Raw genomic sequence first — 18,578 nt, forward strand, 5'->3', positions numbered from 1 at the left:
TTAAACTCTGCATCTTCTCGCTTCTCTCTACCTTTCCTTTCTCTATCTTTCCAGCTCTCTCGACCTCTACTTCTCTCCACCGTCGTTCTGTCCTTCCCTCCCTCTCTTTGTGAAAACAAAATCCTTAATAAGAAAAGTTTTCTCAAAATACAAGTTGTGTGTCTATAACTCACTCAGAGAAACAAACACACACACACACTACTGTGAGGTGGCGTGGTGTGTGGCAGTAAAGGTGTTTTTGGGCACACACACTCTACAATGAGGTGAGGTGCAGAGCAGAAGGTTTGCTGTTGCATCATGGTATCTAGAGGGTGGGGTTCTTCATCACTGCTGACACTACTCTGAACCCTGCACAACGCAGTAAAGTTACCACACACACACACAGGGATCCCTAGTATAGCACACACACACACACACACACACACACACACACACACACACACACACACACACACACACACACACACACACACACACACACACACACACACACCCCTAATATTCCACCAAAACACGCAATTCTAGTGTACCACCAACACACACACACACACGCCACAGCTCTAATTTACCACATACACACACACCTCTGAAATACCACCGACCCTCCCCCCCTCACCTGGGCGAACAGCATGTTGAGCCTCATCTGCTCGGCCAGCACGGTGACGTTGTGGAACAGGTGGGGCTGCATGTGGCTCCACATGTGGGGGAACCACCACAGCTCCCGGCGGTGCTTCAGAAGCATGTCGTCTCCCTCGTCCTCCTCGTCCGTCCCTGGGGGGGGGGGGGGGGGGGGGGCACAGGTTAGACACACCCTCCCAACATGGAGGCATCCTAGAGCAGGTGACCCCTGACCCCTACCTGCTCCTTAAAGCTGCCCTATGCACCGTTTTCAACGGTGGCTTCAACTCCACTAGAGGCCAAAAGAGGGAAGGTAAAAACGATTCATAGAGAATAATTCCCTCTCTAGTACAGATATTGGTTTTATGGCGTAAATAGCTGCAGTAAAAAAAAGTCACATAGTGCAGGTTTAATGACATTTACTTGATATCACTTCAAGACTATAAGTGTTAGATTAATAAAAAGTTGAAAACATGACCCTTACAAATTGTTGCAGAAAAAGGCAAATAATACAAATGGAAAATTCATAGCAGGTTACAAAAGAGTGCTATATGGATAGATCCTGGATCGAATTACAACTAGCTCATGACCTAGACATATCTGTTGTCAATGGTAATCAACATCTATTTCAATAATGTCATCAATAAAATCCAATCCTGTATATTTTACAAAATAAATGCTTGCCAGCCGGTACCCCTCATTAAAAATCAAATCATAATCATGAATAACTGATTGACCTGTGCTGAGTTCGATGGTTCGGCTCAGACCCACTCACCTGTGTGGAAGAACTTCCCGGAGAAGCCCAGGTTAAAGGTGAAGTTAGGAACCAGGACCCTCAGCTTGTTCTGAGTGTTCAGTAAGGCCTGGGAACCACAAAACAAAACCAGCCAATCACACTCATGTACTTCAGCCAAACAGACGCAGAGTTCCACACAGCTCAAGGTCAAGTGGAGCCTTGAGTTTCCGTCTTTATGGCCTTAAGGGCTCTTTATGGTCCCACGGTCACGCAACGCAAGGACCACGCAGACGCTTCGACGTAGTCGTGAACGTTTATGGTTCTGCGTCAGGTTTACGTGTCGCTATGCACGTCACACGTTTTGATTAAGTTTTGATTATGGTATGGTATGGATTCTTGCAACTTGAAAGCTGAATACGACTCAAACAATGTGCAACAAAAAACAGAAGATGCTGCTAGTTGCTAGTTGGTCGTCGTTGTCCATTCTGGTCATTACAGTCGAAGACTACGATGACCGAATACAAAAGGTCTGAACTTTTTACCGATTACTAGCCAGTAAAAGAAAGGTTATGGCTATGAAGGCAAAAGTTACACGGTTTGCCTTTGATTTTTTGCATGCAAAGCGTATTGCCGGAAATCATGACATCGCGGACCAATCACAGCCCTTGTGGCTGCGTCGCCGTCGCAAGGTCACAATTTTCGGGAGGCGCACGTCAGGACCCTCGCGGTGGACGCAAGGAGGGTCCGCGAGGTCGTAAGGGGTCCGTAAACCCCCTAGCGCTGCGTCAACTTGGAACCATAGAGAGCCCTTTAGACTCAAGGAAACTCATTCAAGTTATGCGTGCTCTGTTCAGAAGTGGATGTGAATACACACAGTGAAGTCACACCGGCGTCTGGTGAATCTGTATTCATGAGTTCAGGGAGGAGCTGGAGCACGCGGGCAGAGTGGTGTGTGTGTGTTCAACTAATCCTCAGAGCACCCCGGCATAGTTCTGCCCAAACCCTCCACACTTAATTGAAGCAGATTATCAGTCGTGTGTGTGTGTGTCAGAGAGAGTGTGTGTATGAGTGAGTGTGTGTGTGTGTGTTCCTGTGTGTGTGTGTGTTTTCCAAAGCCAAGCCCTGTGTCAGACTCAACCTTTTCTTCCCTGCCAATGAAGAAACCTCGGGGCACGACGGAAAAGAGAGAGAATTAAGGCAGAGAGACACAGGGAGACAGCGAGGGCAACAGAGACAGCGAGAGAGAGAGACTTTCCACTCTGGTTCCAGAGCGAGAGGGGGGGGGGGGGGGGGGGGTCTTCTGTTTGTCTTGGCAGAAGGAAGCAGAAGATGAAGGGGAGAACGAGAGGGAAACAAGGAGGCTTACGTATGTTAAGTGAGTCCAAGTACAGAGAGAGGGAGGACGTGTTTGTGTTTGTTGTCGTTCCAGCGCGTGTGTGTGTGTGTCTAGTGTACCCCTGGCCGCGTGTGTGTAGTGTACCCCTGGCCGCGTGGCAGCGTGTGTGTGTAGTGCACCCCTGGCCGTGCGTGTGTGTTTGTTCTAGTGCCCCCCCCGCCCCCCCCCTCAACAAGACTTTATCAATAAGCAATGAGAGAGAGAGACAGTGGGTCAGAGAGAGAGAGAGAGAGAGAGAGAGAGAGAGAGAGAGAGAGAGAGAGAGAGAGAGAGAGAGAGAGAGAGAGAGAGAGAGAGAGAGAGAGAGAGAGAGAGAGAGAGAGAGAGTGTCACAGAGACAGAGAGAGAGACAGAGAGAGACAGATTCTCATAGAAGGACAGTCATAAAGAGAGAGGGTGTCACAGAGAGAGAGACAGAGTCAGAGAGAGAGAGTCACAGAGACAGAGAGAGACAGAGAGTGAGACAGACAGTCATAGAGAGACAGACAGAGAGAGAGACGGACAGAGAGAGAGAGACAGAGAGAGAGAGTCACAGAGACAGAGAGAGAAACAGAGAGTGAGACATACAGAGAGACAGACAGAGAGAGAGACAGACAGAGAGAGACAGACAGAGAGAGAAACAGACAGAGAGAGACATACAGAGAGACAGACAGAGAGAGAGACAGACAGAGAGAGACAGACAGAGAGAGAAACAGACAGAGAGAGACAGACAGCGAGAGCGATTGGAAAGAGACAGACAGAGAGAGCGATTGGAAAGAAACAGACCATCATCTTGATTTAAAAAGCTGCTGGGATGCCCGTTCTTCCAGGGTGATAATTAGAGGAGGACCTACAGCCCACGGAGGAGCAGGACGAGGAGCAGCAGGAGGAGGAGGAGGCGCAGGTAGAGGAGGAGGATGAGAAGGAGGAGCAGCAGCAGGAGGAGTAGGGTGGACAGCAGGAGGAGGAGCAGGTAGAGGAGGAGGATGAGAAGGAGGAGCAGCAGCAGGAGGAGTAGGGTGGACAGCAGGAGGAGGAGCAGGAAGAGGAGGAGGATGAGAAGGAGGAGCAGCAGCAGGAGGAGTAGGGTGGACAGCAGGAGGAGGAGCAGCCGCAGGAGGAGGAGAGCGAGAGGAGGAGAGAGAGGATGAGGAGGCGCAGGAGGAGGAAGAGGAGCAGGAGGAGGAAGAGGAGCAGGAGGAGGAAGAGGAGCAGGAGGAGGAAGAGGAGCAGGTGGAGCAGGATCATCCAGTCTGTGTGAGGGGCTGGGGAGAGGCCGGCCTGTGCTCCTGTCTGTGTGAGTCAGTGCCTCAGTAAAGGCAGCCTGCGGCGGCCGGGCTGCGTCGTGCTCCGTGTCTGTCGCCGGCGTGTGCTGTGGTTTGTTTAAGGTGTAATCTGATTGGCAGAGAGCCTGCCCAGGGAGTGCGCTGGTGATTAATGAGGGTTGGAAAACGTGGTGATGTTCCAGACCGGGCTGCCTGCAGTTTTAGGAACTGGTTCGTCTAGCTGAGGAGGAGATGACTCCTCCTTTTCTGCAATGGCCGCTGCTAACGTGTGTAAAGTCTGTTAAATGTAGTGAATGCCCATCGTCAGTAATCATCATTCATCGAAAACATAAAAGTAATAATAATTGCATCTCTGAAGCTGTGACCAGCCAAACCTACGGTGGATCAATCAGTTCAGACGGAAAACCGTTTTCTGCTGAATGACTCATCGGTTCCCTCGTCCACTCCAAGTGCTTCACACTAAACACTGTTAAGTCCCGTTTGAAAGGTGTTTTTAGGTGCTTGTTTTAAAAACGTTTAAGTGGTTCAGAGCTACCAGGGAGAGGGTTAGTGCATGGTCAATGATCAGCAGAGTACTGAACACCCAGCCACCACTCACCCTGGCCTATTTACTGTTCTGCACAGCAACGGCGAGTCCTCAAAAACTCAAAGGTACCTTTCCTTAAAAAGTTTGACTTTACTGTGCTTAACAAAGCGTCTAAGAAATCTTTTGGGGGAATGAAACCCAAACTAAGATGGATGTGTTCAACGGTTCGAGTTCCATTTCAACTGTGTGGATGTTCCGCAGAGAGGGACTCATTCATATTCATAGCGGATCCATTAAAGTCAGAATATAAACGTTTCTTCAGACCTTAGACTTTCACTTTCAAAAAAAAATAAAAAAATAATTTCAAGAATGAATTCTGCAGACGAGCGCAACCAGACACCTCAGATTCACCTCTCGGTTTAAAGGTAATTTCAGACAACAAAGGAAGTCGACACCACCAGAGGTAGGAGTCCATCGGCGCTCGCTAGACGGGTGATTCTAAGAGTGAGAGACGATACTCAGAGCGAGAGTCGACGGGGAAAGAGGAAGAAGAGAAACATTGGGGGTTTTACTGCGGTCGTTTCCACCAGCCTCCTCCTCAGAATCACAAACCCACACAGCGAGGCAGACAACCAGGATGACACACAAGCAGACTAGAGCCTAGACTAGAGCAGCCCAGCGCCGACAACAACAACAACACATGAACATACTTTAACATGGGATTATCCAGACGTATGATAATGAACAGATGACCACTTTAAACCCAGAACATGTGATAATGAGTAGAAACCACTTCAACCCAGAACTGATAATGAACAAATAACCACTGTAAGATACTGTATGACAGTTAAGAGGTAATCCGTCTGCATGATAATGAAGTGAAAATCTGCCTGCATGATAATGAATCGATAATCAGCCTGTATGATAATGAATAGATAATCAGCCTGTATGGCAATGAACAAAAGTTAATCAGTCTGTGTGATAATGAACAAGAGTTAATCAGTCTGTGGGATGATGTATAAATGAATCAATTTGTATGATAATAAACAGGAGTTAATCCCTATGTAAACCATCTTTTCCTGTGTTGTTCAGCACCTTCACTTGTTCATCACCTCCAGGCCTTCATTCTATTTCCTGCTCTAATTCAGCCTTGTTTGGCCGATCCCATTAATACGGCGTTCTCCATCCAATTTGGGCCAGGACTCTGCAGTTACCTTCAAAGAGCGAAGGCTCTGCTAGTGGTTAATATTGATTAGGTTCAAGCTCCTGTCCTCTCCTATCCCTGCTATGTTTTATACGCCTCTCACACCGAGGGAAAGGAGATAATAAGATGCCCATGCAAAACAACGATTCATCTTTGGCAAAAACAACAAGCTAACAAAAAACCTGAAATAAAGAGGCTATTCCCTCTGTGAGGATCCCCTTTAGTCAACACTAAAGGGGATCCTCACAGAGGGAATAAATAGCCTCATCCTACAGGAACGCCAGCAGGATGGTGGTGTACAGACACATGCTAGGGACACACGACACTCCGGGAGTACAGTAAGGATGTTCATAGAACATAGTTCATAGTTCATAGAAAGTGCCAAGCATTAACGACCACTAGGTTAACCCATTCCCCGTATACAACAAACATAGCGAGGATAAGATGCTACACAACGCTAAGTACTATTATTAAGTGCAAGGACGTTCGACACATAATAAGTGCGTAAAAGGGGCGGGGGGGGGGGGGGGTCTAGTTGAACTCTGAACAAGTGAGTGGAGTCTTTTGCAGAGGCTGGTGAGCGACTGCACTCTACACACACTAGCTCGCCCTCCATGATGGGAGAAGGCTGAGGAAGAGGAGGAAGGAGAGGAAGAGAGCGCATAGGAGGAGGAAGAAGAAAGAGGAGGAAGAGGAGGAAGGAGAGGAAGAGAGCGCATAGGAGGAGGAAGAAGAAAGAGGAGGAAGAGGAGGAAGGAGAGGAAGAGAGCGCATAGGAGGAGGAAGAAGAAAGAGGAGGAAGAGGAGGAAGAGGAACAGAGCGAAGAGACAAAGGACGAAGGGGAGCAGGAGGGCGTTAAAGGAGAATGAGGGCAGGAATGAGGAGGAGCAGAGGCTGGCCGAGGGTGCAGGAGGCGCGGTGGAGCACGCGTGCGCACAGCATGGCGAGGTTGGGGCGGTTACCATGACGCCTGACCCCAACCACCTGCTCTCCTCATCCTCCCCATCCCAAGGTCATTCAGAGACCAGAGGACGAAGGACCACGCAGAGCTGGGAAATTAATCGATTTTTAATCGTTTGGGACGATTTAAAAAATAAATAAATTGATTATTACATTTTTTTTTTTACTTTTTTGAGAGTGGGAGATGTGTGTTATTTATTTTTCTTTTGTTAATCATTGCTATTCTTGAAATAAAATACAAACTTAATAAACATATATTTGTCATTTATAGAAAAAAAAAAAAATTAAAATCAATAATATAATAATTTGGTCTGAAAAAAAAACAGAAAATTTATTTTTTGGCCAAATCGGCCAGCCCTAGGACCACGACTCCCTGTCTGCACAGCTCTATAAAGACTAACCACCAGCGAGGGGGGGGAGGGAGGGGGGCGGAGGGGACCTCTACGTCTGCAGGACTCTGATGTGGTTATTTAATGCCATTACAGGCTGGTGAAATATTAATCAAGTATGATGACATCAGGTGCAAGGCCTCCAGCAGGTGGCTGGTGGCTGAACAGAGACCAGATGGCCACCAGAGAGAAACCAACACGCCAGAGATGGGGAGGGAAGGGGGGGGGAGGGTAGGGAGGTGGGGGGAAGTGAGGTGAGGTGAGGAGAGGAGAGGAGGGGAGAGGAGAAGAGGGGAGGAGGGGAGAGAAGAGGGGAGGGGAAGTGAGGAGAGGTGAAGGAGGTGATGGGAGGTTAGCTGAGATGAGTGGAGGTGAGGGAAGGGAGTCAGGAGAGTAGAGGGGATGGGGAGGGGGTGTCAACATCTAACCTGGAACAACAAAACCCTTTGAGATCAGTGCCCTGTACTACGAACCTCGATTAGTGGGTTAGCGAGGTATGTTGCGCTCAAAGCCTGGGTTAGCTGGGGACACGAAAGTCGATCTCTTTTAGCGTCGCTGTATCACCATGGTGACTTATGCTGTCAACCAAACCTGGTCGGGAGCAGGTTCTCAGCTAAGATAAGCGCCGCTTCCTCGCCCCTCCGTTGACAATGACGTCACCATTTGTGGGTTTCCCCGTAGACCTCGGAGCCCGTATCGTACAGGGGTCTCTCCGGAGACAGAGGGTCTTTTGGGAACAGATCCGATCCCTTGGCATTGCCTGAGACTATTCTTTATGAGAGATACAGGTTCTCATCAGAGGGTATTCGCTACTTTATCGTCCTTGTTGGACCTTATGTAAACAATGCTTGCTGTTGCGCAGTGTGTCTCCGTGAGAGAGTGGTAGAGTGGAGGTAGCGCGTCAGTCTTGAATTTCTGCGTGCGGGGTTCGTCTCCCAAGTGATGCGCATTTGTGTGAAGCTTAAAAAGTCACAAGACATATGGAATACTAATTTACTGAAGGTTATGGAATTATATTTTTGTACTTATTTCGAAACTTGAATCCATGTTCTCACGACCGTGCTGGCACCACAAGTATGGGGGTAAAAGGCATGATGATGGACCGGAGAGATGTGAACGCCAGTCGCTGGCGTTCAAGTCTTTTAATAATTCACTACGCCACCGCCGCTTCTTCACAGCGGTCGAAAACATATGCAATACATTTCTTACATAGGGTGTATTTAAAGTGAATTCCCTAAATTATAGAACAAGGCAGGTTTGACGTTGCTCATGCATTTTGAAATCAGCATCACTCTATTGGGATTAATGGCGAACAATTCATCATTTGGCATAGTTATTTTATAGACTAAATGCAGAATCCTTTCACTTATACGAATTTACACAATCAAATTTACACTATTTTTTGCCAGCACGCCTCCCTAGCCAGTATGTGCAATTGTGTTGCCCCTAGCTGTTATCAGATTTTTGAACTCCTAGATGTTAATTATGACAATCTGTTCCTCTTGAGTGAAATAGACTGCTCTTGCTCTATCCATTTTGTAAAGGTGAGTATGTAATGACGTAATGACGCGATAAACGCCCCTTTCACGTGAACGTGCGTTGAACCTAAAGCAGAAAACCTGGCTCGACTAATCGAATCCTAAGTGAGCGTTGTAGTACCATTTAACTCACTGATCGCGAGTTGCGTCTCTGTCGATCCAGGTTTTCCCAAGAAAGCCTGGGTATGTTCAGCAAGGTTCGTAGTATACCCCACAGACCTCTGATACATCTCACAGTTTGTTTATTTACTGTGTTTTTGGTGGATTAAACACATTGTGTGTGTGTGCGTCTGGAGGTGAGATAATCAGCAGGTGCGGTGGAGTGGTGATGCTGAGATCACAGCCTGGCAGGAAGGGAATCACAAAGTGAAAAGTGTCTAATGAATAGAAGAATACCTACAGAATACATAGCGCAGAGTCTAGAGTATACACATAGAGCAGAATGTAGAGTATACACATAGAGCAGAATGTAGAGTGTACATAGAGTAGAGTATACACACAGGGCAGAATGTAGTGTGTACATAGAGTAGAGTATACACAGAGCAGAATGTAGAGTGTATACATAGAGCAGAATGTAGTGTATACACATAGAGCAGAATGTAGAGTATACACATAGAGCAGAATGTAGAGTGTACATAGAGTAGAGTATACACAGCAGAATGTAGAGTGTATACATAGAGCAGAATGTAGAGTATACACATAGAGCAGAATGTAGAGTGTACATAGAGTAGAGTATACACATAGAGCAGAATGTAGTGTATACACATAGAGCAGAATGTAGAGTATACACATAGAGCAGAATGTAGTGTGTACATCGAGTATACATAGAGCAGAATGTAGTGTGTACATAGAGTAGAGTATACACACAGAGCAGAATGTAGAGTATACACATAGAGCAGAATGTAGTGTGTACATCGAGTATACACAGAGCAGAATGTAGTGTGTACATAGAGTAGAATGTAGTCTACACAGAGTAGAGTACATACATAGAGCAGAATGTAGAGTCTATACATAGAGCAGAGTATAGAGCTGAATGTAGAGTCTATACATAGAGCAGAGTATAGAGCTGAATGTAGAGTCTATACATAGAGCAGAGTATAGAGCTGAATGTAGAGTCTATACATAGAGCAGAGTATAGAGCTGAATGTAGAGTCTATACATAGAGCAGAGTATAGAGCTGAATGTAGAGTGTACCCATAGAGCAGAGTATACATATAGAGCTGAATGTAGAGTGTACCCATAGAGGACAATGTAGTTACCCATAGAGCAGAGCAGAGTGTAGAGTGAAGGCATAGAGCAGCATGTAGACTAGTGTAGAATGTAGAGCATATACTATAGTAGAATCATGCAAAATCACCTCACTTCTACCCTCACTAAATTCCAAGTAATCTACTTTGCAATTTCTACATGTGATAGCAGGAATCCCAAATGAGCTCACTAATTAACGTGAAAAAACAGTTATTAAAGACTTTCGATGCCCATGCTTGCAGTGTGGTTAACATAAGTCTTGATAATACCACGTTAACATATGCCAATACAAATAAAGTAACGATAGGCCAATATGAATACAAACATATGCAGAAAATATTCAAGTTGCCAATAATAATAAAAAAGGCATGCTTATGCCAATTCTAAAAGATCCATCTTTAGTCCTGCTGCTCTATAAACCAAACGTCTCTGTCGCTCGTGGTGATGAACAGACGTCACCTGACCCTCTGCTCACCACTTCCTCTGCCTGCCCTGGGCTCTGCGCAAACACTCGAACCAGCAACCCTGCCAAATACCAGCGCTGACAATTAACAGGTTGGCTGACTCCTGGGAAGTTACACAGACTGCTAAAGCTCAGCTCCTACTGACACACACACACACACACACACACACACACACACACACACACACACACACACACACACACACACACACACACACACACACACACACACACACACACACACACACACACACACACTATTGGAAATAATCGAGGGATTATGGTAACTAATGAGCTTTTCTGGTCGTTCCCCAGTGGCTCTTAGCGTCCTCCTCCCCCCAAACCCACCCACCCACCAGAAGCCCTGACAGCACAGAGTACCGAGGGGTGAGGGTGCTCCACTGAGGGGAAGGACCTGGCAGCACAGCCTGTGCTTGGCATCAGCACGGTGAACATTTCTCTCCACATTCCCAGGCAACCATTAGGTGCTCAGTTACCAGAACAATCCTCCGCCCTTACACAGCGGAGAACGTTCCACCCAGAACCACCCAGAGTTTGTTCCGATAACGATACCAGTATTGGGAATTCCTCAGATACCGCCTCAAATGGGGTGTCGGTACCATCGCGTGACTAGCTCATTAACTTCACAGCCGGAGAACATCAAAAACACTGCGGTGTTATGCTGCGTTCGTTAACGGTCGGAGGTGGAAAGTCGGAATGGGAAGCGCATCATCTCCGTCCTACGTGCGTACGGAACAGGATGCTCACGCTTAACTACAGGAATACAAATGTTTTCTTATAATTATAGATTATAAATGTAAACAATCTAGCTCTGAACAAATATTGTCTTGACAGTAAGTGAACCGACCACACGTTGCGGCCATCGTAAGAGAACCCTTCAATAAGAACAAGTGCCATCAGCGGTTCCAATGCTAGAGGCTGTATCGGTATACACCCCGTACCGGCCGATACTCAGGGAAGGAATCAGGAAGGAGAAAAAAAAAAAAAAAAAAAAAAAAAATGGTATTGAAACGTCCCAACCAGGAACCCAAAGCGTGGGCCACCCCGCCCCACTCACCTCCACGTCGGACACCTTCATGCGGGTCCCCTCCTTGCCCACGAAGATGTCGTCCACGTCGACCAGGACGTGGCGCTCCAGGGTCAGACACAGCCGCCGCCCCGTCAGGTAGGCGATGGCGTCCACGAAGATCAGCTTGTGGAGCCAGTAGTTGAGGTTGTTCCCGAACAGGACCCGCTGGATCCCGTCCAGGAGCCCCAGGTCCTGCACCACCGTGGCGTGCAGGTTCCGGGCGGCGGCGTTCAGCGAGCCGGGCGGCGGCGGCGGCGCGTACGCCAGCGCCTCCGCGACCTTGGCGCTGGCGAGCAGCACGGGCTCGTAGGTGGAGTGGTTGGACTGGAACACGGTCCAGTCGTCGCCGGGCAGCGGGCCCTGCTCCACCTGGTTGGGCCGCGTGACGTAGAGCAGCGGCGCGGCGGGGTTGATGCGGTAGTCCCGCAGGCCCAGGTGCGAGTGCAGGAAGAGCGGGAAGCCCTTGAGCTGCGCGCTGTGCAGGGAGTTCTCGTTGGCCTTGAAGAAGCCGATCACGCCCACGCCGTACTCCACGCAGTACTTGTCCAGCAGGTCGCGGTTCCAGGCGTCCAGGTTGACGTACTTGAGCAGGTTCTCGTAGATGACCAGCGCGTAGCGGCCGCGGTTGTGCAGCGTCAGCGTGGGCATGTCCCCCTTCCCCGGCGCGATCTCCGTCCGGTAGCGGAAGCGGCTGGACTCCAGGATGGCCACGATCTCCTGGCCCAGCTGGGAGTAGACGCTCTCCACGAACACCAGCACCACCGCCTCGGCGCGCGACGTGTCCACCGCCTTCACCATGCGCAGGCGCCCGTTACGGGGCGGCAGGTACAGGGGGGCCCGCTGGCCGCCCGGCCCGCCCTCCGTGCTGGCGCCGCCGCCGCCCCCCGCCGCCGCCACCAGGCCCGGCCCCCCGCCGCAGTCGCTGAAGGGCATGGGCGGGGCCTCCTTGATCTTGGGGCTGTTGGAGACGTAGTAGGCCAGGCAGGCCATGGAGAGCAGGCAGAAGAAGATGAGCACCAGGACCAGCCGGTGCAGCTCCAGCTGGCGCATGCCCCGCACCAGCCTCCAGACGCCCGCGGCGGCGCCCACCATGCTGCCGCTGGCTGGGGGTGGCGACCCCCGGTGGCACACGGCGGGAGGCGCGGCAACGGCGGCGGCGGCCGGCGTACACGAGGAGGGAGCGCGAGGAGCGAGAGGAGGAGCAAGAGGAGGAGGAGGGCTGAGCGGCAGGAAGAGGCGCTGAGCGAAGCGGAGGAGCAGCCATTTACTTTAGGTCACCATGACCCCCATCGCCACGCCAACCTGCCCCGGCTCCCGCTGCACCTCCCTGGGACCGGGGAGTCCGGAGTCCGGTCAGGTGGTCCGGTTGTCAGGGTGGTGCAATCCACCGGCTTACAGTCTAATCTGTAGCATTTACTCTTTCACTTTATCTCTTATAACGCTCTCTCTCTCTTTCTCGCTCTCTCTCTCTCACACTGCAGTCCTTAGCTCGGCCAACGTCTAAGAGGATTTGGTCTACCAAATGTCTGTGTGCACACACACACACACACACACACACACAAACACACACACACACAGACACACGACTGCCACCCCTTCTCTCACTCTCCTCCTCCTCCTCCTTCCGTCTGGGCAGATCAGCAGCTTTGTCTGTCTGTCATCTCCCCTCAGGTGAGCTGGATGTCTGGCCGTGGTCAGAGGACACCAGGGGGGCGTCCCTCAGAAGCGGCCCAGGAAGGAGGCCTCAGATCTGGGCTGAGGGTCCGCTGATGTGGGCCTGCGCTGGGGGCTCCGGCCCCTGCCGTGAACGGTCCGACTCATCTCTTAAAAACACCTGCAGGGGCGACAGACAGACGGGGGTAATTACTGTGAGATCAAACCCTCAGTTTGATGATTATTTAGCATAAAGCTTTAATCCAAAGCGACGTTGACCTTAGAAGATAGACGGACGGAGAAAAAAGGATTTGGGATTGAATCTCTTGCTCGAGGGTGCATTCAGTAGTCGGGGAACGCGGAGGATCAGAGAACCCAGGGGGGGCGCAGCTCAGGAGGTAGAGCGGGTTTGCTGGTAACCGCAAGGTTGCTAGTTCGATCCCCGGCTCCTCCTAGCTGAGTGTCGAGGTGTCCCTGAGCGAGACGCCTCACCCTGACTGCTCCCAACGAGCTGGCTGTCGCCCTGCGTGGTTGACACCGCTATCGGTGTGTGAATGGGTGCATGAATGCTTTACAATATTGTAAAGCGCTCTGAGTGGCCACTGGTTAGAAAAGAGCTGTATCAATGCAGTCCCTTCACCATCACCACCAGACGACCATGGTTTGACATTCAGTGGGGAGAGGACCACTCTCTCTCCCCACCGCCCCACAGAGCTCTTTAGAGAGCGCAGTTTTAGTGGCTCTGGAGTGAATGTCTTTAAGCCAGTATTGACCCAGCAGTGTGCTGGAGTATCTCTTTACCAGGGGAGTGCTCAGGGCCTACTGCCCTACCGCAGTGGGTCACAGCTCTGTGGGTCCTAACCCTGGAGCTCCGCTTCACACCGGACCACGTTTGAGCATCTGCCCCACACACACCGTGATGCTCCAACACCTGGTCGTAATGCCAGCGTCCCATTGGATGATGAGCATCACCAAGGCAACGCCAGGGGATGAGCAGTTCTGTCCTCCCGGCTGTCCTGTTATTAGACAGCCTTATCTTATACTTAGTCTGTTAATAAAGCCTTATCTTATACTTAGTCTGTTAATACAGCCTTATCTTATACTTAGTCTGTTAATACGGCCTTATGTTATACTTAGTCTGTTAATACAGCCTTATGTTATACTTAGTCTGTTAATACAGCCTTATCTTATACTTAGTCTGTTAATACAGCCTTATCTTATACTTAGTCTGTTAATACAGCCTTATCTTATACTTACTGTTAAGAAAGCCTCACTCTTATACTTAGTATGTTAAAACAGCCCACCTAGTCTGTTAATACAGCCTTATCTTATACCTAGTAACCCATAGCCATATACTTAGTCTGTTTACATAGCCTTATACTTAGTCTATTTATACAGGATCAAATATGGGAGATGTATGTCACGTAAATGTAAAATTTTTCATCCAATGTCTACAGCTTTATAAGTCAGCAATCTCTCTCTATGCATATCAGGTGACCTCTCTCACTCTCTCTCTCTCACACACACACACACACACACAGCTCCGGTTAGCCTCAGCTGCTAGCTTCAAATAGGTAGCAGTTGTGTTTTCTCCGTCAAGGTGAGCATGTCAGCGGACAGGTGTGTCGATGTTTGCCTTCTTAGAGGCGGTGTGGAAATTCAAATGTATTGAATTATTCACGTTTTACGCTGCAAGGTCAATATGGTTTAGGGCTGGACCAGCTGCTGCAAGACCATCACTCGTCATGACTACAGACCAGCAGGGGGCTGGGAGGAGGAGGAGAGGGAGGAGGAGGAAGAGGAGGAGGAAGAGGGAGGAGGCGGAGGAGTCAAAGCTTTCAAACCTTGAGCGCGAGAGAGAGTGAGAAATAGAGAGAGACGGAGATAAGTAGTGAAATGGAGAGAGACAAAGACAGGGATAAACAGTCAAATGTGATTGAGAGGGAGACAGATACAGGGGTACAACAGGCCTGGCTGCCATGGAAACGGTTGAGATGGACAGGTTCACCCGAGGAGAAAAGTCAACACACTAAACACCTGTCCCCCCCCCCACCCACACCCCCACCCACACACACACACACCCACAACAGTGGTAGACTAGTGGTTTGTAACCCTGGAGATGAGAGGCTCGTTTAGGGTGTTGTTGGGTTTTTGTTCCCGGAGATGCTGAACAGATCACATGATGACACCAAGGACCCACATCAAAGAACCCAGAAAGCTCCCAGAACACTCTCTGTGCATCATCTCTCCTCAGAATTAATTATGTGTGTGTGCGTGTCTTTGTGTGTGAGTGTGTGTCGTGTCTTTGTGAGTTGGTCTTTGTGTTGTTGATGTCTGACGATGCGTTTCCAAATGTAGCTGTTTGCAAGACGTGACGCAACAATTCTGGGTAAATGTTTGCCTGCGGCTGTGTGTGTGTGTGTGTGTGTGTGTGTGTGTGTGTGTGTGTGTGTGTGTGTGTGTGTGTGTGTGTGTGTGTGTGTGTGTGTGTGTGTGTGTGTGTGTGTGTGTGTGTGTGTGTCTCTCTCTCCCTTAGGCCATGTGGAATCTGCAGCATTCCTATTGGCTGAGGGGATAGGCGAGGAACGAATTGCCGTAGAAACAAGAAAATGTTCTGGAGTTTGACATTCCTGGAGAGAGGAACTCTGGGTACTCCGCCTCTTCCACGAGTCGGAACAAGAACACACACATACTAACACACACACAGTTTGATCTCAACGAGCGGCCAGCCTCTGTATGGACCTGCACCTGGTTTTGTGTGTGTGTGTGTGTGTGTGTGTGTGTGTGTGTGTGTGTGTGTGTGTGTGTGTGTGTGTGTGTGTGTGTGTGTGTGTGTGTGTGTGTGTGTTGCAGAGCACTAGGTACATTCTCCAGGAACAAAGTAAGAGTCAGTCTCAGTCTCTGGCGGTTTCCTCTCCACGGCGGTGGGCATTAGGAGGGCCAGGGCTGCCCCCACACCCCCGGCCCCCTGGTGACCTCTGCTCCTGGCTCCACAGAACCAGCCGCCAGACAACTCATCGCTTGTAATCTGTGAACCTCAATCCTTCTCATCTACAGAGGAGAAGATCAAACGTTTCACATCTTTAATAATCCCACACTGGAGATTCAGATGTCCCAGCAGAAGGTAATATACATTTTAAAAAGGTGTGGATATTTATAGAGACCACATGAGCAGCGATGAGTGATTTCAAAGGGGAGGATCATAGCATGAGGACGTCATGGTGAATACCTCGACCTCATTATTCTGTGTGCACTAGTGCGTTGGGAGCATCCATTGACAGACAGGCCGTGGCATCAATTGAACAATCCTCACGCGTGACCTCTGCGCAGTATAACACACAACCTCTGTATGACCTCTGGAAGACCTCTGGGCAGTTCACGTCACCTGTCAGTGTGGTCAGGGCTGAGTTGACAGGGAAACGGATACAAATGAGGAGGGAGACGAGAGAGAGAGAGAGTGAGAAAGAGACAGATGGAGACAGAGACAGAGACAGAGAGAGACAAGTGAGTCTCTCCTGGTTCTCCTCCGCTCTGAGTCTCTCCGGCTGTATCCCTCATCATTCGTCATCAGATTGGCTGGTGATGGTGGTCCCCCCCCAGCCCCGGACGAGAGCTCAGATTGTTCTGGAAACTTCTCCGGGGGGAGGTGTGTGCTCAGAGCGGACCGCCGGGCTCTCGGCTCGAGGGAGCCGAGTCGGAGCGCTGATGGCTTCAAAGCGTCCGTCTGTCCGTCCGGGCGGTGGCAGTGTCACGCTACGCCCCAGGGCTCCACGGGGACGCCCTCGCTGCTCAGCAGACCTGCAGTCTGAGGCTACCGTCACATAGTGGAGGCTCAACACGACCTGCTGCTGCCGTCCCCGGACGAGACAGCTGGCGCCCATCTTGGTTCCGTAGCAGATTTGAAAGGCTGGCGCGGAGCGCAAGGGACAACGTTTGGGCAGTTTTATGTACCTGTGTACGTGTGTGTGTGTGTGTGTGTGTGTGTGTGTGTGTGTGTGTGTGTGTGTGTGTGTGTGTGTGTGTGTGTGTGTGTGGCCGATCTGGGCTGTAATACCTCAACCTCTGGAGTACACCAAGGGGGAAGGGGAGAGAAAGAGAGAGAAAGAGACAGACAGACAGACAGACAGACAGACAGACAGACAGACAGACAGACAGACAAATGGAGAGAGCGAGGGAGAGATAAACAGAAAGAGAGAGAGGGAGATAGCGAGATAGAGAAATGGAGAGAGCGAGCGATGGAGGGAGAGAGTGAGAGATAGAGAAATTGACAAGCAGCTAAATTGGCCAAGTGTGGATTAGAAAAACAGAAGATAAAAAATATGGATTAAACCCGGAGTAGAAGAGAGCCAGCAAATTAGGAAGGCCGTGATATAGAGCAGGAAGAAATGGATTTTCAGGGGGTGGGGGGGAGATTTACAGATAGAAGGATTTACACTCACACAGAAAGCAAGCAATAGAGGAGAGGGAGGGAGAGGGAGGGAGAGAGGGACAGCGCAATACAGCGAGATTTACAGAGCGAGAGGGAGAAAGAGCAATACAGGGAGATTTACAGAGGGGGAGAGCGAGAGAAAAGTGGGAAACTGGGAGATAACTCTGCTCGTTAGAACAGCATAAATATTTGAAGATAAAACATGACACTTAATTAGCACTGCGCCGCTGCCTGTTAGCTAATGGTGGAGGCTCTCACCTATTGACGACATCACTTAAACACACTGCACAAACACAGGCCCCGCCAGACACCCACAACCCACACACACACACACACGCTAGACACCCACATGCACAACCTGCACACACACACTAGAGCTACATAGTACACACACACACACACGCTAGACACCCGCATGCACAACCTGCACACACACACACACACACACACACACACACACACACACACACACACACACACACACACACACACACACACACACACACACACACACACACACACACACACACACACACGTCATGCTATTGATATGCAAGACATTCTGCAAGCTCCACTCATGCCAAACGTCACATTGACTAGGGGGAGTGGTGCCACCTGTCCGTTCTGACGGGTGAGAACGAGAAGGCGAGGGAGAACAAGAGGGTGAGGAGAGGGGGAGAGGAGGAGGAGAGGATGAGGAGAGGGGGAGAGGAGGAGGAGAGGGGGAAAGGAGGAGGAGAGGGGGAAAGGATGAGGAGAGGGGGAAAGGAGGGGGAGAGGAGGAGGAGAGGGAGAGAAGGAGGAGAGGAGGAGGAGAGGATGAGGGGAAGAGGATGAGGAGAAGGGGAGAGGATGAGGAGAAGGGGAGAGGAGGAGGAGAGGGGGAGAGGGAGAGAGGATGAGGAGAGGGGAAGAGGATGAGGAGAAGGGGAGAGGAGGAGGAGAAGGGGAGAGGATGAGGAGAAGGAGAGGAGGAGGAGAGGGGGAGAGGAAGAGGAGAAGGGGAGAGGAGGAGAGGGGGAGAGGAAGAGGAGAGGGGGAGAGGAGGAGTGGATGGGGGGG

At 50.1% G+C, this 18,578-nt stretch overlaps 1 protein-coding gene across 1 annotated transcript in view; it reads right to left on the bottom strand.

Moving 5' to 3' along the window:
* The window catches only part of LOC311350845 (bifunctional heparan sulfate N-deacetylase/N-sulfotransferase 2-like), a 29,171-nt gene extending 15,903 nt beyond the window's left edge, over window positions 1-13,268 (bottom strand). Inside the window, exons 1-3 of the mRNA XM_084470932.1 lie at window positions 11,423-13,268; window positions 1,394-1,481; window positions 617-771 (exon numbers count right to left, since the gene is read on the bottom strand). Of these exons, the coding sequence (XP_084327058.1) occupies window positions 617-771; window positions 1,394-1,481; window positions 11,423-12,526 (1,347 nt within the window). The 5' untranslated portion in view covers window positions 12,527-13,268. The remainder of the gene's footprint in view (window positions 1-616; window positions 772-1,393; window positions 1,482-11,422) is intronic.
* Between the last annotated feature and the right edge of the window lie 5,310 nt (window positions 13,269-18,578).

The sequence above is a fragment of the Micromesistius poutassou genome, assembly GCF_964030765.1.
Source record: "Micromesistius poutassou genome assembly, chromosome: 7".
Classification (NCBI taxonomy): Eukaryota; Metazoa; Chordata; class Actinopteri; order Gadiformes; family Gadidae; genus Micromesistius; species Micromesistius poutassou.